Here is a 21,431-nt window from a genome sequence, read left to right on the forward strand (position 1 = left end):
TCAAAATCCGACAAAAAAAAATAAAAATCATACTTCTGCATTTGACGCATCCACTAATTCAACCCAACAATGTTTACTGAATTCAGTCAGACTGATGATGTGGTTACTGATACTGATGGATGCCAATTGGATTCAGCAATAGGTAAGGAAGAAAGCCCGAAAGCACCAGATGTTAGGTAAAGCAAACCCTCGGCTTCTCACTTGGAGAGACAGAATGCAAGGGTAAGTCTACACCTCCCCAGAAATCCAAAATTAAAGAAAGTATTAAAAAAGGAACAGGGAAAGAGTAGGGTGAAGTAAGCTGCCAAACGTCTTCCTTAATAAATTAAAACTGAGGTGTTACAAACTAATTTCAGTAACAGTCATCTTTCCAACCATGCCAAAAATGATTCCTGTAGTGATGATCATACAAGTAGCAGAGATCCTAGAAATTTTTCAACTTCTCAAAACTGAGTGAGAAAAGTATTTTGGTAAAGATGCGTAGAAATGTCAAGAGAAATTTCTACACTAGTATCAACAGTCAAGTGCATATTTCTATAGAAATGTTTTTAGCATAGGTTCCATACCACAATCCAATGATCACTTGTGCAGCGTCCTGACAATGCTCCTAATATGTTCCCCGCAACAGAGATTTATGTACCACAGGAAGTTCCTAATAGAAAATGCCCTTTAATGATGAACCCTTGCTTATTAAAAATTAGTTTTGGCAGACTAACACTTAAACTATAGGAAAAAGAAAATTTTGAAATGGAATCTTGTAAGCACCCTTATCTATAGAAGTCTAAGTTAATGGCTTTCTAGGTTTCTTTGAAGAGCAGAATAAATGGTATGAGGAAGCCTGGAGTTATTAACCAGCAAGCATCCTTATATACTACAGTAGCAACTGAACCTGATTTCCATTCAAACACATTACCCAAGAGGAAACCAAAAACTAATTCTTAATGTTAATGTGAAGATATAAGATTTAAATTTATTTCCAGGAATTACAAGTGCATTTTGTTCATATTAGCAAGCAGTCTTTATACAATCCATTCTTCACTGCTGCCAAAATAAAATGAGAAAAAGACAGCAGAGATATGAAAAGCTAAAAATAGAACTATTTTTCCTAAGTTATTTGTTGAATAGCATTTCAGTTGAACACAACTCAGAGGTAACAATAGATTATTTTTTTTTCTCAATCATAGGCATGTGGCACTTAGACAATCATCTTTGCACAGAAAGCTTTAACAGTCATGCGAGGGCACAGTAATTATTTTAAACAAGGCAAATTTCTCACCACAGAGAGCAGTGGGGAAAGAAAAGGAGGCACTGCACTGGAACATAACACCTAGTAAACTCCACATTATACAATTTCAGTAACAAATACTTGAAAAGATCATTAAAAGGTATACAATTTTAAACATTATTTAGTGCTAGCTTTGTTTGGTTGTCCTAACTCAGCATTATCAGAAAAGTTTGATAGTACTTGACAACAGAACAGTACTTCATGTCACGAGCTCATGGAGGCTTGATTACAAATCACCATAGTGTAGGTTGCAAGAAATGAACTTGAGATGCTGACATGCTGTAGGAGCAAAAGTAAAATCAAACTTTCTCATTTAAAGATGCAGTGTTCCTCTCTGCAAGAATTCTGAATGTCAGTGATTAGATTCAAATGTAAAAACTATCAATCCTCATTTGAAGCATTTCATTAGTATGCAGTATGTAGACTGAGTTTATTAACTTCATATTTTGGTTTCTCGCTTGCCACCACATATGGATGCCTTCCACAGAGAAAAGCATTCACCGTTAGGTCATCATGCCATTATGTTCTTTGTTAATCTTCCACCACACGGTGAGCAAATATAAGTTGGCGAGCTGCCGCTCATTCTCTTTGCACAAGTCTTATAAACACTACTACATGGTATGAACTTTGGAAGTACTACGCCTCCAACATGGTTAAACTTTAAATGATCTCTTTTAGAAAAGGCGGGGAGAAAAAGGTACTAATTTTGTCAATACATGGAAAAAATGTTTCTTAGATGAATTCAATTAAGTTGGGTTCCTATGTGGCTCTTACGCTGTACAGAATACCTGTATGTGCAGCACAGGACACCCAAACAAGTGCATAAGCAAGATTAACATGAACAGGACTTATGCGGTAATCCATAGCATAATGGTATAAAATCCGCTGGATGCTAACCATTTATATTTAAAAAGGAAGTGCAAAAAAAATCTGGGATGTCACTGACTTAAAGTGCCCTGAATAGTAGCTTTTCTAAAAAAAATGCCAGCGACTTCAGTAAAGTCAGAAAAACATAGTTCATGGTGTAAACTTCTTAAAGGTTAATGAATTATCTTCTTGGATATTGATCCAGGAGTGAAAGGAACCACTGCATCTTTCAAACCAGAAAGCAAGCAGTTAAAATACGGCCAGCAGTAGGTGCACTTACAGTACAGTACTGCAACAGGTCAACAATGGGCATTACGCATAGGAGTGTCAATTACAATTCTTCAGGCTTAAAAGATTCATTGAAAGCATGAAAAGCCAAAACTACCAGGAACTGCCCTCCTGAATGGCTCAAAGGAGTTAGTGGATAAGCTGAGAGAGGCCACAAGACATGACCAACAATAAAGAACTGGGAAGAGGAACAGCAACGTTTGAGCATGCCCAGTCCTTTAAGTCCTTGTCCTACAAAAAAGAGCAGAGACATATTTCAGTGCAGAAAGTATTAACATCACCTTTTAAAACAAGCATACTTTCCTATTTCTATGCTTTATGTACACTACGTTTAGCACAGACAGCAGTACCAATATATGTTAAAAAAAAAAAAGCCCAGAGACAGTGAATATCAATACATTATATTTTAAATTAAAATTTTAAATCTTCAAAAGATTAGGAAGATTAATCATAACTAATGAGTGAAGTACATTATTTGATTATCTAAAGAATCTGTTATTTTCACATTGCTTTTCAATTCCAGTAACTACAGCCAAGAGGGAAGTTTTGAATTTCAAGAAATAAACACACTGAGAAGAGTTAGCTGATGAAGTACCGGGGGTGGGGGGTGTCGGGGGAGCAGCAATGCACAGAAAGAGACGCTTACTGTCCATTTTAATACAACTCCTGGGGGCCCGCCTTCACTAGGATGGCAACTACTTCTGTGTAAACCGTTGTGATGTGGAATAGCTAATAATTCTAACCACAAATGACTAGGATAAATTACCAGCTATCATTACCAAGCTGAGTACAACATTTAAATTTCAGTATCGTATCAGCCAAATCAACTCTTCCGAGTAGCATTTAACGGTAAGATTTTTAGCAAACCAGAAATTTCCATTAACACCAGATCACTGGTATCTTTATCCCTAATCCCTTTATCCCTTAATCCCTACTACAACCTAGGTCTGGGCAAAGAGGCAAGCAGGAGAGATCATAAACTACGATTTACCAGTGTTGGCTGCTTGCTCTCCCTTCCTTGATACTATGGCTTATTATTAATGGGTTTCATCTTGCTCCTAAAATTTATGTCATTTTCTTCCAGAAAGTGTACAGGAACTGCTAGTGCTTCTTGTAGAGAACTAGCTTTAGAAAATGCGGACAGGAAATAAGCACCACACATTACGGTGTCCCAGGTCTAATTCTATTGGCAATGCCCAACTAATAAGAGTCAGATGTGTGAACCTCAGATTTATCTAACTTTTAATCATTAAAATAGTTTCAAACATTAGCTAGTAAGCTTAAAGAAACAAAATACAGTATTTCTGAAGATCAAAATGACTTCATTTGTGAACTTCTATACATTTGAATACTCAAGCCAGTGGCAACAGAAGTTACCCTACTTAAGTAAAAACTGTATTTTCAAGTTTCCTCCACTTTTTTTTCCTTTCTTTCATGGATTTCTTGCAGTGAGGAAGTTCACGGGCTCAAAACTTAACCTTTCTGCTGGAACTGCCAACAAAAAACAGTGTCTGTAGAATGCTGCTGTTGACAGAGAACAGCAAAGAAACTACTTTTAAGACCATAAACCAAGCAATCTAGATAACGCTCTTTGGTTTGTTTTTCTTTTCCAGTCACAAAACTTTGATACTTTAAACTACTAGTATCACCAAAGTTTCACAAGACTAGATCTAAGGAAGAAGTTTTTTATGCTGAGGGTGGTGAGACACTGGCCCAGGTTGCCCAGAGAGGCGGTGGATGCCCCATCCCTGGAAACATTCCAGGTGAGGTTGGACTGAGTTCTGAGCAACCCGGTCTGGTTGAGGATGTCCTGGCCCACGGCAGGGGGACTGGACTCGATGGCCTTTAACAGTCCCTTCCAACCCAAACCATTCAGTGATTCTATCATTCTAAGTATTACAAAAATTATCCAATTCAGTATTTGACCAATTTTGTATGAAACTACTGAGACTTGCAAGCCTCATGGTATATGAAGACCAGTTAAGTTCATTGATTAAAAAAAAAACAAAAACAAAACAAACAAAAAGCACACCACCAAAGAGTCAGACAGTCAATATCAGTACATTACATTTTAAATTATAATTTTAAATCTTCAAAAGATTAGCAATATTAGTCATAACTAATTTATGAATATTTAGATACCTATTCTTATTCACTTACACTATTTCAGAGGTACTTAAAACTGAAGTTAAGTCCCACTGAAGCTTCACGGTTCCCCCCCCCTTTAAAATAATTTACGGGATTTCTCCTCTGTGCATTACATTTAAGGAAGAGGGGTTTTTTTTAAAGCATTTGAAGCCATATGACAAAATAGTCTGTAACATATAAAGAACATTGCCCCCTTAAAATGTTTTTTGAATAAAATTTGCATTTCAAAGTGTTACCATAGCTTTTATTCTGAGAAGCACTATTTAAATGCAATTCTTATTCCTTAAATGTAACCTAAAAACAAGGTAAACTTCTCAGGCAATTGCTTGGATTCCCAAACTGTTTCTTCAACAACAGAATAGGACTGAGGTCAAATGAATAAGCATAAAGCTGTCCTTTAACAGCTAGTTATTGTATAAACAGAAAATGTAAGTTCGACATTTCACCAGTGGTAAAAAAAATTCCAAAATTCTTCCCCCCTGCCCAAGCAGTTTCCTATTGCTGTGACTTTACCTATGCACAATTTAAGATCGATATCCTGGCTGGAATCTAGCAGTTTCCTCAAAAATCAATTCTTTCAGCTTTTCCTTCGGCAAGTCATCCAACTCCATATCAAACTTGAAGGGTGCTTCAGCTACAGGCTTAATAATATAAAGACACATTATTACATTTTTTAATATTACTGTAGTGTTGAACTTCATGTAGTCCCTGTATGGGGAAAAAAAACCTGAAAATGCACTTCACATGTGCAATTGTCTAATTTCACATTGTGCAAAATGTCTAATACTGTGCAGTCTTCAAGGGAGAACTCATTTGATTAGTCCTTTGTGTACTTTATATATTAGTTTACCAAATTTTAAATTAGACCATAGTAAGTAGCTACTCAAATCTAAACCACAAGTTAAAATATTTGTTCAAGGCTCATAACTTAGCATCCACCTGATGAAAAATTATCCAAAACATTTGTATTTCTCCAAATAAACGTATGTGTCCCTTAAGAAAAACTAGCTTATTTCCTCCTCCTCTACTTCTTCACCAGAAGTAACCTGAAACCTCATCAAAATTGTATACTAAACTACAGGAACTTCAGATCGGGGGGTTGTAAATGCATCATCTGACGGCAAACTCAGTAATTCTCTTCTTATCTCAGACATCATGAAACAAGACCATAGTGGGCTGAGAAGTTCCACTTTCAGGAGAGTACACTTAGCACACACCTTTAATGTGTTGTGCCTCCAAAACGTACTAGAACAAGAAATACAAAATTTTGGTAAAGTGATGCAATTCATTCTTCAACTCCATTAGAGCAGTATAAGCACTGTCCTTAAACTAATGAAGAAAATAACCTGCTGCATCATTTAATCCACATTTACATTTTAACAATGTCTTTACCTCATCACTTGGATCATAATACTGCTCCAGATAAGGATGGGCTAAAGCTTGCTCCACTTCAATCCGCTTATGAGGATTAAAGGTCAACATTTTATCCAACAAATCAAGTGCTAAGAGGGGAAAAAAAAAGTGAGCAAGAGTTTAATACACACTCCAAGGTACAAAAGGGTTATAAACACTGATATTACACAGAAAATACATGCTACCCTAAGCTTTGCGCTACTTTCAATTTCCAGCTGGGATTCCCCAGCTGAAGCAGCAGCAACAGCAGCAGCAGATTGTTTCCTGGGACTTAGGCAGAGCATCTTCGCCTGCACATCCTAACAGCATTGACGGTTGCAGGTTGCTTTGGCAGGGTCTAGGCTAAAGGAGGTATACCCTTTCAAAGGCTCCTCAGCATCGGAATGAATGTCGAGGGAAGAAATGCGTAGAACCCTATGGCACAATCTGTTTTTAACTACAGCAGAAATTGAACAGATCAGGCTTTTTCTTCACTCAAATAGATACTTCAGATTTTTGTGCCAAAAATCCAAACCAAGATAGAGCTCTTCTGAAATGAATAAGTAATCAAGAATATGTTCTTATTCTGAAAAGAAAACTCAGCTGTTTAATGACTAAAATGTCATCCAGGAGTCATTAGGAGTTCTAGATCATCACAGTGAACTATTCTAGCATAACTAGCAGCCCAGAAGGTACTCTCCTGCTAAGATGCAAATATATGCATTTTCATGAGATTCAGGTAAAATCTGTTGAAGACAGCTCATAAAGAATCCATAGAGAACTTGAAGATCCAGTAAGACAGAGAGTGAGGTCTGATTCTGGACAAACGTTACAAGTCAGAGTTACTGCAACTGTTCAGCTACTTTGATTATAATACATTTGCCTTTCTTTACAAGAAAAGTAAACAGAATTATCATAGTAGCAAGAAGTCCAAAGATATCTGCAGCATCCTAAACTCCATTCCATTTCTTCTCCTCACCACGTCATTTATGACACAGAACTTAAATAGAGGCTTACTTGCTGCAGCAAAGCAGTTGTGGCTTTGCATCAGGATAAGACGCATGCCAAGCATTGCAGAAGAGACAGAACTTTACCACCACCACCGCATTCAAGGACAGCTTGAAAAAGCTGTAAACTTGCAGAGCAATTAACATTAAATCTTTTTATGCGGTTTTCTCAATGCTGGAAACTCACATGCTCACTCCATGCTAAAGCATGTCGTGCACAATGCTTTTTACTGAAATGATTGACAAACAGCTTTTTCAAAAACTGCTCTGTCAAAGCTGCTCTGAAGATTTAGAAGAAAAGGAGTTGCAGAAGCCATGCAAACAGCATGTTCCCCTAGCAGCTAAGCATATCAGCATTGATACAATTTGAGCTGTCAGAAGCCCACGGTAAAAATCCGCGCATTGACAAGCACTATAATAAAAGCAGAATAAATCACTGCTGTTTCTCTGAATGATAAGGATAATCAGTTCTACACAGTTCCATCTGCAGAAATTAGCTTTTACATGGTAGTTCGGTAGCTGACCATATTCACTAAGAGTAAATTATCATATCAGTTTTCAAAAGTGACTTATGAATTGTGTCAGAGCAGACAGAACACTGTACTGTGAATACAACCACCCTTAAACTGTACAAAGTAGAATTTAAAAAGCAAGTTAAAAGCTATCTAGCAAAACAAAATCATCTTTACCCTTTACTAAAGCCTTGTTAAAAAAAGGCAACAATTATTACGTTCCTTGCTTTTATAACTTTTGCTCCACTTATCATAACTGAGTTTTTAATCCGTTAAATTTTAACCTTTCATACTGCCAAAGGATCCATACTTTGACATACTGACACGCTCCTGTTTCATCTAGAGCTGACATGCAGCCTGCACAAACTATCCTGAGTTCAGCAATAAGCAGCTATCTCATATCTGATTTTAGAAACAAAGTTCAAGATTTATTTGATGCCTATGTCAAAATCCAATGCCTATGTTCAACACTCGGGTAATGTATCATGCTTTCAAAGACAATAACAAGAGTTAGGATTTCTGTTTTACATGTAAGTTTAAAGATCAAACACCACAACACGTAATCTTAAAAGAGTTACTAAAATTGCTTTAAAAAGATAAGCTAGTATGAGGGTTTCATGCTGGTTTATGATTTTATATTAGGTTTATACTGCTGTTTTAAAGGACCTGCATATTCTACTTCCAACATAGATAAAGATAAATTCCTAGGGTGGTTTTAAAAATCCCACTCTGCCATTACTTTTGGTGATCATTTCTGTTTCTGAAGATCTGGTACAATGTAATAGAGCATGAAATACCTTTGGGATCAGCATTCGGAAACAGCCTGTTCCATGGTACCTTATTTTTGTGTGGTAGGGAAAGCAAGTAGTTTCTGGCTTTAAAATTGATTATACAATTCAAATCTTCTTGGGAAGGGGATCCAAGTATACCTAAAAAAAATGAATACAAGCAGTATTAACAAACATGTTTTAAGAGTATAGAATACCTTAGAATTTTTTTAGAAACCTTTACTAGAAAGGTTTAAGTTGTTTTTTTCTTGTAAATAAACAAACGCATTTGAGTTTTCTAATGATCTGTAATCTGTTTAAGCGATCCAATTAAGTGGCGTGTCTATAGACATTTAAAAAAAATTGACCAGGACCTAATAGGATATTTGACCTTTTTAAATTTTTTTTTTTTATTTTAAAAACCTGTCTGATGATGTAGTAAATAAACTGGTAAGTAACCTCCCAAATCAACGATTTGTTGTAGAAATCACTGCAGAAATAACTACAGGGAACAGATGATACACCGACAGATCCATACGTTATATATACTGACCAACAAGAGAAAGAAACGAGTGACCAAGAGCAGTTTAGCTGGTAGAAAAGGTATAGAGAGAGACAGAGGGATGTGGAAATGCTACTTTTATATAAAGGTTACCGAGGATATGGTTCAGTTGGTCAAGGTAGTGTTTTCCTGGAAAGATAGGTCTGTTGGAGAGCATCTCTGCCAGAATACAGCCTACTGACCAGATGTCAATAGACTTGGTGTAACCCTGCAAGTAAAGCGAAAACACATTTTGTCAAAGAAATTTTTGCATAATTGCAGCAACATGTTACTTTAGTAAATTTTGAAAGTGCACGCAAATCTCTTTTTTTAGATGAGTCATGCTTGTTCATGCTGTTTGATTTTTCTGTACAGAATGAAATAATTAAGGATTGTGTATCAAAACACTACTTTGAAGGGGCAGCAAGAATTGAAGTATGCAAGATACGCTTTTCCAAATGGATTCGCTAAGTTTAACTAAACATAGTACCAACTGCAAATCTCTGAGACTCCTTAATTTTACAGCAAATTTACACTAAATAACTTTGGAAACGAGCTATTCTTCTTAATTCTATGGCTCCTAACAGCATGCTAAACACATGCGAAAAAAACCATCTTTCTTCCTAATAGGATCTCAATACCACACAATAAGAAGCCTTCAGCATCAAAGGGGTGAAAGGGCAAAACAGACTGTTGGTTAGCTGTTCTGTAAAACACAACAGGTAGGTAAGTAGTAAAGATGATGTGAGAAGGCCAACAGCAGTAAATGGGATATAAGAAGAATGGAACAAATGCCCATATCTTCACAGGTATGGACAACCTGTGTTATCCATAAGAAAAGGCTTTTATTCAGAACCAGACCAGTGACAAGAGTGCCTGGGTGACACAAGGGCAAGTTCACCTCAAGAACCCCAGGCTCCATAAGCTCCCTTGCCTTATTCTCCCACAGCCTGCTGCCCCATGCTCCCCCTCCCATTAGCTGGGAGCTTCCAACAAAAGCTAGTAACTCTGGCAAATCCACAGCCAGCTCAGCACCCGCTTCTCAGGACGTCATTGCTTGACCATTTGTTTTCAAGGCGCTATAATTCTAAAAGGAATCGGGCTATCGGCCAGGAAAATTGTAAGTTGACCACCTCTTCAGAAATACACAAAATATTTTCTTGTAAAAGCTGATGACAAATGTATGTGGATATCCAGAAATAAGGTTAAATTGCCATATGTTTATGGCCTCAATGAGAGTTTAAAATACAAGAAGCTGGGGAAAAAAACCAAACCAAAACAAAAAAACCACCAAAACCCACAAACCACCTCGACTGGTCAGATGATTATTTTCTAGAAGTGCATTAGACACACAATTGCCACAACAAATCAAACCCAACAACCTATGAAGCGGTAATCCTACAGAAACAACAAAGTCTTTGAGGAACATAAAATATAGACACAGATGTCATATAGGTATTTTGTGAACAAGCATAGGGCTGTAAGAACTAAAGCAAGGGTTATGAAGGACACCTATTACTCACACCATACGTGGATTGGATACCCCTTAAAACAGCCACAGAAGAACATAAGAGTAATTCCAAGTATAAAAAAAACAAAAGGATGATTTTATTAAGACTATGGGAATGCAATTAAGATTGACACACAACAAAGATCACATGCCTTCAGAGTGAGATTCACCCTCATTATACATTCTACATCTAAATCAAGATGTCAAGATAATATTACAGCAACATTTGCAAGCCTTGATGAAGACAGTAGTAAAACGCTCTCATTACTAGTACTTCTCTCCTCCTCTGCGGAAAAGCATTTGATGGAAAGAAGTCTCATGATTGGCAAGGAACTGGACACCTGGGAGCTCATGCACACGATTACTCTGTTGTAGTATCCAATAATTGCATCTGGAACCACAAATTTATTGCAAGCAAGTAGCTATACTGCAAATCCATTGCCACATTTCCTCAAGACTATGCATGCGTTCTGATCCTAAAAACCACAGAAGGCCGGGGGGAAGAAAAACTGGTACTCACAAGTGAATAACCAGTAACAGAAGCACCAGAGCAGTGCACTATGGTTCCTACCTTAGAATTCAGCATGATTTCAGGAGCCCTGTACCAACGTGTGGCCACGTATTCTGTCAAGAATCCTGTGTGATCATGATCTGGATCTGCTACACGAGCCAGTCCAAAGTCACAAATCTGGTTTTAAAGAAATTTAAAAAAGGGGGGGGAAAAAGAAAACATATTAGACATACAGCTTCCAATACCACAACATTACTAATTCACCATTCCATGATGTAACATCTACAAATACAGTGATGGTAACCTATATTTTTAGAAACAAATTATTGCAAAAAGGTTAAGAAAAATGTTTTGGATTAAGTACAAACAGGACCCAATTAGGCCATGAAGGGGACAGTAAGAATAAACAGCTTGGGAAAAAAAGATGTTCCCGGTGCATAATTTTCGTTCCACTATGGGCTTACTTAATACCTTCTCTGCCAGGCGGGCGGCAAGGTACACTGCTCCAGCCTGTTATTAGAAATTTACCAGAAAACAAAAAGAGAAATTAAGATTTCCAGAAAACAAAATTACACACCAATGTATCTATAGCAGAGTTCAATACCCCTTTTTACAAATGCTACCATCATGACTGCATCTTTGCACGAGAAACTTCCTACCTAGACTAGAGAGACTGTAGGTCACTGAAGGAAGCATGAGCTTAAAAAATAAACACAAGAAAATATTTCTCAGCACTCTATGAGGAAAACAGTTTTATCTCACCATGAAAACAAAACCAAACTCTGTTCTAGACCAGTGAGTTTAACACAAAGGAAAAAGTGTTTTTATTGATACTCTGGTAAGGAGGCTCCACGACTTTCAGAGCTATTTAGTGCTTCTCTCCAGAAAGAAATCAAGAAAATTGAAAATGTGAAGAAAGACAGTGTTCTACAGTACAGCAGCTGTTCCTTTCTTACCTTCCAAAAGGTAAATGGCAAGCTTGTTGAGTGGCACATTAGACACATTCATGCGCTCTTGCTACCACCAAACAAATATCAGTTTGTGATAATGATCAATTTCCACACGAAGTATATTTGCATGAAAGAATATCTACTCTCAGAAAAACAAGGCAGCAGATGTAGAAGTAGCAGACAGTTAGGAGGTTCCTCTGGTGCACACATTTTATAATAGTTTACTCTTTAATAGTTAATTGTGTACACTGATTATATTAAAAATGTGTAGTAATAGTATGTTGTAGTCAATAAAGACTGTAACGGATAATCCTACCAAAACCACAGAAACCTCACTGTACCCTGGCAACCTACTCCTTTATTTTCCTGGTGGCCCAGCCTGTGAAACAATTGGTAGATCAGTTAAGGAAGAAGTGATTCAGCTGACTAAAAGCTTCCTCTGAAAGACAAGATTCAGCAGCTGACTGTTAAACAGAGGGACTGAAGAAAAGGAAACGATGAAATTCATAAGCCAGGCTGCATGTGACAACTCCTCTGAGTTTAGCTACATATTAAAAAAAAACCCAAACATACAAACAAACAAACAAAAAAACAACCAACCAAAAAAACCCAACAACCTCAAACAGAACCCTGAATCCTTAAAAAACAAAACCAAAAAGAATCCTTTTAAGCATGTCAAGGTTTTCTCAGGCTATGGAAACAGAGCAGCTGCCTTGTGTGCAATTAGCAGCTTACATAAAGAGAATCACTACAAATGATCAGAAGAGTCTCCTGTAAAGACAGAAGCAAAGAAACTGTAGAGGACAGCTTCATGGATTTCAGAAAATAATTATGCAGGACAGCAAAATCGTTGTAATCTCTTCCTCCTAACCTCAGAAAAAAACTACATAAAGCAAGGAGACTTGTGCAGAATTATAGTATTACACACAAGCAAAGCGCTATGATTTGTTATTGTTAAGACAAAAGAAGAAAGACACTCTGGTCCACAGTGAGGAGAAAGAACTGAATTAAAGAAGGTGTCTGTGAATCTCTCAAGTAGAAAAATGCACATGGGACGGAAAGGAAGATTAATGATAAAGAGAGCTCATTAAAATGACAAAAAGCTCCTGCTGACTAGAGCAGAAACAGGTTAAGCAGAAAAGAAAAAACACCATTAGTGAGAAAGGCACCAAGGTTGAAGCTGCAAGAAAGAGGCTTTTGGCTGTCAGCAGTGTTTTCACCAGCTGCAGAGCTGCCCAAGAGCATTAGCAGGGCAGAATAAGAGAGAAGCTGGAGAGGCCAGCGCTCTGCCCCGAGTCCCGGGTGCAAGGGAGGAAGCACAGAGACTGACTGTACCATGGTGAGGGCAGACAGTTCTTGCCCTCTGGCAACAGAACACATTTAACAGAGCAGCTACCCTATTTAGAGGGAAAAAAAATTAAAAATTATGAGTTCACCATGCCTGCTCAAATAACAATTGGTAAAAGTCAAAGCAGCAGCAGAAGGTAGGCTTCTCAATCAGAACTAAAACAAAAGAATCGAGAATCTGTGAGAGCAACATAATGACAGGCAAAATTTCCTTGGCATTTTGACTAAGTCATAGCAGAGAATAAAAAACTGCATAACGAAAGACCCAGGTATGTCAATCAGTGCTTCATGCCTTCATCTGTCTAGAACAGATGCTACTAAGAGAGAATGAATAACTTCCCCACTAAATAAATAAAATTCCAGCATCCTATCTATATATTTAGCTTCCACTTGTTCAAAACAATGTTCTTGTAATCAGTATCAGGTATGCTTCTCTTTTTTTTTTTAAAAAAAAAAACCCAACAGAAATGCCTTAAAATTGGATGAAGCTATCAAGCAGATGGGAAGGTTTATGAGGATCCTGTACATATGTCCGTTAACTAAGCAAATGAAATGACACTCAACAGGGTTACTAACACACTGAAACATCTGAAGTTGTATCACTGAGCAGTCTGTGCATTTGTATGTATATATTTGTATAAAAGAAAAAGGAGAGGCTTCCATTAAGTTTAGTTATTAATGATAAGTTGAAACAATTGCGTCTCTTCAGTAACTGGTAAAATCTTGAAATAAACAATACCTTGCAGTCTTCCTCAAAAAAACCCTCTCTCATCGCCTTCCTTTGAAACCTACTGAAGTATCTAAGAATTCTTGGATGTTTAATACTTGGAAATATTCACTGTGTAGATGGAAAAGCACAATTTATAAATAATATTAATATAGTGTGTTAATGTTTTAACCAAGTCAAAGAAGTAAGTTCTGCTAGAGTAAACTGGTACACCGAAGACACAATATACTAGCTGAGAATCTGTTTAAAATAACTTTAACCTCATTTTCTGAAATATCAATGCCACTGGCCTAAGAAAATGATATGGTCATGATAGTTTTTACATAACTTATTTAATTTAAAAAACTGCAAAACAGGTGAAATTGCTGGATGCAGATAATCATGAAAGTGTATGAAAATATTTCTGAAAGTGTTAGCTAGTATTTTAGAGTATATTCCAGCCTGTAGCATGTCAGTATACATTAATTTCATCTGTGGGAAAGATGCCAGGCTGCAGAAGAGAAGATCAGTATCTTTATTACCCAGGACTCTCACTGGAGAGATTCCAAGGTAGTAGTTTTCACGGACTCTCAAATCTAATCTTTCACTGAAAATATGTATCAAGACACAGTAGTTAAGTCAAATTATGTGCTTTCACAAACTTTCATTCGCTATGTGGTAAGTCATATTTAAGGTCTCATTTAAGTCTGTAGCACAGCCTAAGGAAATAGAAACAGCTTTAGGTTCTGCACTTCTGCCCTGAGCCTTTCGGCTGCTTAGGACAAGCAATAGCGTTCACAGACATATTTTGTCAACGCAGACTCATAATACGTTTCTTTCCTAGAAATGGAATCTAGGATCCAGAAGTCAAGAACATGTTTAAGGGGGAAGAAAGAAGGAGCTCTTGTTACAACTTGTGGGACTCTGAGCTCTAGAAGAGATCAACAGCTCTCTCGTAACACCATTAAAGAAAGAAGCTAAGAGCATTACCACTGAAGATGAAGAAACTTTCTTCCAAAAGCATAATTTTAAGTTGTTCATTTTCACAGTGTGCTGTGTTTTAAGTACAATAATCAACATTGTAAGCTCGCACACGTACATAGCTCACATACAGTCTTGCAGAACAGCCTTAAAAGAAACAAGTTAGTACAAGTTCAGCATTCATCAGACAAGGCCTAACCATGTACTAGTTTTCTCTCCAGTTCTGTTATTTAAACTTTAGATGTGGTATTAATACAACACCAGAGCTCCCTTTAGGTTATGAAAAAGCATATGCTCTGCCACACAGACTACCATATTCTGCACTGGGAAGCACACATTGCAATGGCACACTTTTTTAAATCTTAAAAAGAAATTGGAACAGTACTCACTATGGTCATATTGTATTATTACGCCACACAGTGAGTTTACCTTCTTTTTCACGACCATCTTACTTGTGTTAAAATATTGCCTTTTATTATTTTATTGCCTTTAATTGCGCATAACACAGCACTACACTCAAACTGTTCTTTCCTGCATAGTCATCGTAGATTTGACTCCATTTTTTTCATTAAGACGTTAATGCCTTGAAGGGATCTGGTGTATTAACAGCTGCTGAAATCCCATAACAAGAGCCAGAGGTGACCACTCCAGCAGTACTGTGCATTAGGAAAAGCTGACAAGTAGCAGTGGGAATGTAAAGCAAACTGATTGCGTAGCCCTTATTTAGAGTGGACCAGCATACAAACAGCAAGGACATTTCTTGGAATTGTGACAAACTTGTATGGCGAACAACTGGTTTATATTTTGAAGAGGGTTATTTTTGTTTGGTTGTTGGTTTGGTTTTTTTTAAATGAGAAAGCTAGAGCTGCTACAAAAAACAAAGTGTAGTTAGGTGCAACACAGTATGCAACAAACACAGTTGTACCACCTCAGATCAAAGTAATGTAAGCTCCGTTGTCTCGCTCCATCAGTGGCCAACAGCAAATACATAATGTAAAGTGTAAAAGGGAACATACTCCAATGCTCCTCTACTAGTCTCCCTCCTCTTCCATGGATTTGCCACCGTGGGACTCTAAACCAGAGACAGCATTCAATAGCTTTTTCTTCTACTAACTTGCTTGCTGTTTTTTTAAGTCACGTTATCTGTAATATCTACAGTGTTGTGTAGCACCAAATTCCACAGCTTAACAATGTCCTTTCACCTTGAGCATGCCACCTGCTCCTTTCATTCCCCATCCCCACCCCCTGCCTTTTTATTAGGTAAAGGCAGTGACCAACTGTTCTCTATTCCTGCTCCCTATAACAATTTTACCAAATTATGTTGTATTCTTGCTTTTCTTCAAGCAGCATCTTCCAGCAGAGGAGACTAGGCTAAACAGTTCTTCCTGATACGGAGAGATGTACTCTGAAGTCCTGATCTCCTCATTTTAAACGGATATCATACGGAGCAGTGTGATAACTACAATCACACGGAACTGAAGACTCAAAACCAACAGAAAGTTATAGAATGGCATGTTTTCTGTTTTATTCTCTATTTCTGTTCTAATTCTTCACACTTGGTTTGCTTTACTGAATGCCACTAAGCATTGAGATGACATCTTCCAAGAATCATAACAGCTCTAAGATCATCCTTCTGTAATATTAACTAGTACAGAGCCCAGCACTGGAAATGTAAATTAATGTTCTCTCTCCGAGTAATTGCTGTGCATTTAATCAGCAGTGAATTTCACATGCTATTTTAGTCACCCACTAATATGAAGTCCTTTTCCAATACTGAACAATTAATAGTTCAAACACAAAGATACCAAGACTTGGAATATACACAGTTTTGAATTTACTTTCTAGGTAAACACAATTCTGCTTCAGACAAGTATTTTCACCTAGCTTTCAAAGAGGCTGTTTCAAAGTCAGCCTCCAGATGGAAACAGTGATGCACTCATTAAAACAGCGTAACAGTGAGTTCTTAGTCACTCAAATCTTAATAATTATTTTATCAAAACCAATAATGTTTTGGCAATCTTTCCAGGATAAAAATCACATTAATCCCCAGTAACAAACCCACATTCACAGTTATAGCAGGTAGTTTATGAAGATCATGGGAGCAAAATTTGTAAGGAATTTCAACTAACCTTGAGATCACAAGTGGTGTTAAGCAGCAAATTCGAAGGTTTGAGGTCACGATGAAGCACATTAGCTGAATGGATATATTTTAACCCTCTCAGAATCTGGTAAAGGAAATAACAAATGTGGTCGTTGCTGAGGTGTTGAGTCTTTAAGAGCTTGTAAAGATCTGTCTCCATAAGATCTTGCACAATGTATCTGTCAGGCATCAGATGTAAGGCAGCAAAACAAAGGTGGTGTCATGTTAGATATCAACATACAGTACCAGATGAAACTTCCATAACATTTCTTCTGTCTTATTTGTCTGTTTCATGACAATTATGAAACTATGTAGCTGCTTTTTGCTTAACAAGTTTTGCATTGAATCAATCCTGTTACATGATGAAGCTCTTTACAAAATTAAGAAGCACCGGCACGCAGTCTTCAAATTAATCATCATAAACCTCTATTTCTTTATCTTAGAGCCTGATTTTAATTGGAATCTTAGTATGATCAGATTCCTATCCTGCTTGCCAAGAAATAAAGACTAGGGGTTTTTTTGTTTAATGAGTAATAAGCTTCTGTGACACCTGCTTCCAGCTGCATAAGGGCACTAAAGTAGAAGATCTGATCATTTCTGATCAGTCTTCTCTGCCATCTCTCTGCTTCAAAAATTCCACTGCTGTTCTCCTTTACTATATATATATCATGCTACATTGAACAGAACATTCCTTTGCTTACCAAATTAAATCCTAATATTTTCAGTCCTATGATTTTTTTTCTAAGATTGGAACGAACATAAAGAAAAGGGTTTGGTTTTTTTCTGCTTTGGCAGGAACGAGTTAAGTAAAATTTTCTTCTCCCTTAATTCAACTTGGCTGCAAAACCCTTGGGATGTAGTTCCATGATCACTTTTCACCAAAATAGGATTTTGTGAAAACAGACTACTATTGCCATTCCAGTTGGGCGTTCCCATCCTCTCCTCTGGGTATTCAGATTGGATCACACAACTAGGACATCTTTTTACAGGCAGAATGCTCTTATAGGACGAAGGGGAATGGATTTAAACTGGAAGAGGGCAGGTTTAGATTAAACACTAGGAAGACATTTTTTAGTTTGAGGGTGGTGAGGCATTGGAACAGGTTGTCCACAGAGGTTGTTGAGGCCCCAGCCCCGGAGGTGTTCAAGGCCAGGCTGGACGTGGCCTTGGGCAACCTGGTCTAGTGGGAGGTGTCCCTGTCTATGGCAGGGGATGATCTTCAAGGTCCTTTCCAACCTTAACCATTCTATGATTGGCCAAAATGGCCACAGAAAGGCAACCTTAGAACCCCACATAAGATCGATTGAACTCAAATAATATAGTGATTATTTATGAAGTGAAAACATTTGACCTAGGCTCAATCCAATTTCTACCTGTGTGCACTTATGCCTTTTATTGGGCAGACTTCTGCAAAGACCCGCAAAACCAACAGAAACCAATGCACACGGACTTGGGGAAATTAAGCTGGCTGAGTCTAAACTAAACCTTGTATCTCAGGTGGAGTCTCCCAGCTAAGACTACTTCATACATTAGATATCCACATGAAGTCACATCCATGCAAAGCCAACTTTCCCGTGAAAGAACAATTAGTATAACAAAAAAGCCAGATTGCCAAATATTAATCAAGCATGTTTAACTGCCCATGTGCAGTTTCAGAATTTTTGCACGTGCAGGAAGCACTGCAAAACTGGGGGTTGTGTTTTGCTTTATTTAAATGGTTTTTTTTTCCCCCCAGGATCTGTCCATTCTATTCTTTAAGAAAATTTCAGACAATTATAGAAGAGTCTGGCCATTTCATTTTACCCTCAAAGCAATCAGATAGTTCTAACAACAGCTTGATTGAGAGCAAATATAGTTTTAGGATTAAGTGACTAAACTAAATCTTTGCTACAATGTTGAGTTCTTTGCCTTGGAAGATAAAACTTAACATTCTTTTTTCTTTTCCTGAAAAAGAACAAATAAAACTAGTGTTCACCTACATATCAAATCTATCTATGTATCTATAAATGTATCAAGCACTATGAACTTCCCTTTCAATTTACAGTAAAAGAAGCCAGCTTTTAGTAAAATCTATTAAGGAAGAGGATGAAAAGGGAGAAATAATCAAAACAGAGAAGATGGCAACCATCATTAACTATGCAGAATAACTTAAAACTTTGAAAGGATACACATCTTTCATCTGTTCAATAGTCGGAGCTCGGATAATATCATTTATTCCAATAATATTCTCATGCCTGAAGCGCAGTAGGATCTTAATCTCTCTCAGAGTTCTCTGGCAATACGTCTGATGCTCAAAAGGACTGATTTTCTTTATAGCAACTCGAACTTTGTTGACGTTATCATAGGCAGAACTAGAATAGAATCAATAACATTAGTTATAAAGAATATTAAATTAATTCAATTCAGAAAGCAAGAACATTAATTCAATTGAATATAGGGGCGGTGCATTTGTTTTATATTTATTTTTATCAATTGAAGAGAGGCAAGAGCGGCACATATGTTTGATGGACAAAATACTGTTGTTTTATCACCAGCCTATTTGGGTATCTACAAGTCATCAGCTTGCCCAACTGCCTTAGAGTCGGCTGATTCCCAGGCACCTGAACAAAGAAAGAAGTATTCATCTTTATCAGCCTGTGGAACAAACAAGTTTGAGGTTTTTTCTATACACTGTAATTAAGAAGTTTGAGAGAAAAGGTTCATCTTGAGTTAACCCATTTACTTTGGGGTACAGAAAAGCCTTCAGAAATCATCTTTCAAGCAGCAGAATTCCACATCCTCTGTCTAACTCCTGCAAGTAATTCCAATTGCCACAACCTTTTACTCCTCCATTGAGCTACACTATTGGCACCTCCATGAAGAACAGACACTGAAGAACAAAAGAGACTGAGAATTTGTGAAAACACCTTTCCATGTACAATTCCAAAGATAAGAGATCAAAAAGAGAAAGAATGTATCGGAACACACGCATGAAGCGGAAGCAAGCAGGAGTACAATGAGGTAATTTGGCGATTGTGCCCCATGTTAACAACCACACTGGCTGCTACTTGTACAGTACTGGGATTTCAGAAGCTCAAAACAGCATTCCTAGCTATACCAATAAAGCAGTGTTTCTGTTCAAAATGTCTACGCATTTATGAAGCCTGAACCTAGTAAAAAGGCTCAGTAAAACATACAGTTTTCTAAAATTTGGACTCGGATTATTTTTTAGTAAAAATTAGTAAAATAGTAAAAATTTTTAGTAAAAATGTTATGAATCGTGACAAATTTTAGGTTATTTTCTATGGTCTTGCTTATATGAATGACAAAGCATCTCATTATAATAACTTCTTTGTATTAAAGTATATGGTAATTTAATAAATTAGAATTTAAATGTGCGTTTATGATTCTTGTTCCTTTCAAATTTCTCTTTGCTCACTACTGCATTGCTTGGAAATTAAAAAATAATCAAGCCTACATTTAAACATATCTGTTAGTCTCAACTATTTCATACAAAAATATGAACATACTAGCCAAACAGGCTTTACATTCCACCAATTGTCTATAATCGAGTCCCAGAATGTTCTTTGATACCCTCTTAATTGGCCTTACTCTGCTGAGATATCCAGGGATCTGGTGATCAGGTAAAGCAGAATGAAATATGAAAATCCAATTACAAAGGAGACTTTTAAGGAATTCAAATGCCCGGCCACATCGAGGTTCTTTTACTACTACTACACAGATTTATGGTACAACAAGATGTTTTTGAGACAGTACTGTTACCACCGTATGCAAAAGTGTTTAACATTTCTCACTTTCATTATTAAAAATGTCATAGAATTTGTGCTGCCAGTAAGATCTTCATACAGCTCATGCATATGTAGTGACATCCTTCTTGCACAATTTTTCTGCAGAATCACTTTGACCTGTCTGCATCTGTAACTCTATAATCAGAAGCAGATGCACAATTTATTTGTCTCTACAAACACCAAACTCAAATGCTCCACAGGGTGCTTTGGAACTCCACATGCTAAGCAAGTATTCATTACAACTGTTGCTATTACATATGTATAGATAACACATTAGCAGTTCGTAAGTCCCAAAATAGATAATAACAAAGTGCCATAAGTGGAACTTGGCATAGCCTTCAAGAGCGCTTCGTCTTCAGTAATTTGCTTAGTTAATCAGTTAATCACCTGTGGTGTTTACAATATACCAGTAAGGTAAGTCACAAGCAGAAAACAAAATTAGAAATAATTCTGAAGCCTGAACAACCTGTATTTCGGAAAGAAATAAAAGAATCCTATCATTTTACCATTATCAACTAACCTCCCACCTCCTTCTTTTTATTGACTTTAGCATATTTTTGTCTCCCACAATGCAGAATCTTACTTCCTTTCAAAGTACTGGACAGCAGCAGCTATGCAGAAAAAGGCAAAATGCCAACATTTACCAATTGATACTGCTTAAATAAAAGCTCCTAATCTTTTACAATATTTG

The 21,431-nt window shown here is 37.1% G+C and overlaps 1 protein-coding gene across 1 annotated transcript in view; it reads right to left on the reverse strand.

Moving 5' to 3' along the window:
* Positions 1-340: 340 nt before the first annotated feature.
* The window catches only part of MAPK1 (mitogen-activated protein kinase 1), a 55,871-nt gene continuing 34,780 nt past the window's right edge, over positions 341-21,431 (reverse strand). The window contains exons 2-9 of the mRNA XM_009888150.1: positions 19,121-19,303; positions 16,942-17,131; positions 10,889-11,005; positions 8,922-9,036; positions 8,297-8,428; positions 5,981-6,090; positions 5,102-5,229; positions 341-2,671 (exon numbers count right to left, since the gene is read on the reverse strand). Coding sequence (XP_009886452.1) covers positions 5,113-5,229; positions 5,981-6,090; positions 8,297-8,428; positions 8,922-9,036; positions 10,889-11,005; positions 16,942-17,131; positions 19,121-19,303 — 964 coding nt within the window. The 3' untranslated portion in view covers positions 341-2,671; positions 5,102-5,112. The remainder of the gene's footprint in view (positions 2,672-5,101; positions 5,230-5,980; positions 6,091-8,296; positions 8,429-8,921; positions 9,037-10,888; positions 11,006-16,941; positions 17,132-19,120; positions 19,304-21,431) is intronic.

Source organism: Charadrius vociferus, unplaced genomic scaffold, assembly GCF_000708025.1.
Source record: "Charadrius vociferus isolate BGI_N301 unplaced genomic scaffold, ASM70802v2 scaffold326, whole genome shotgun sequence".
Lineage (NCBI taxonomy): Eukaryota > Metazoa > Chordata > Aves > Charadriiformes > Charadriidae > Charadrius > Charadrius vociferus.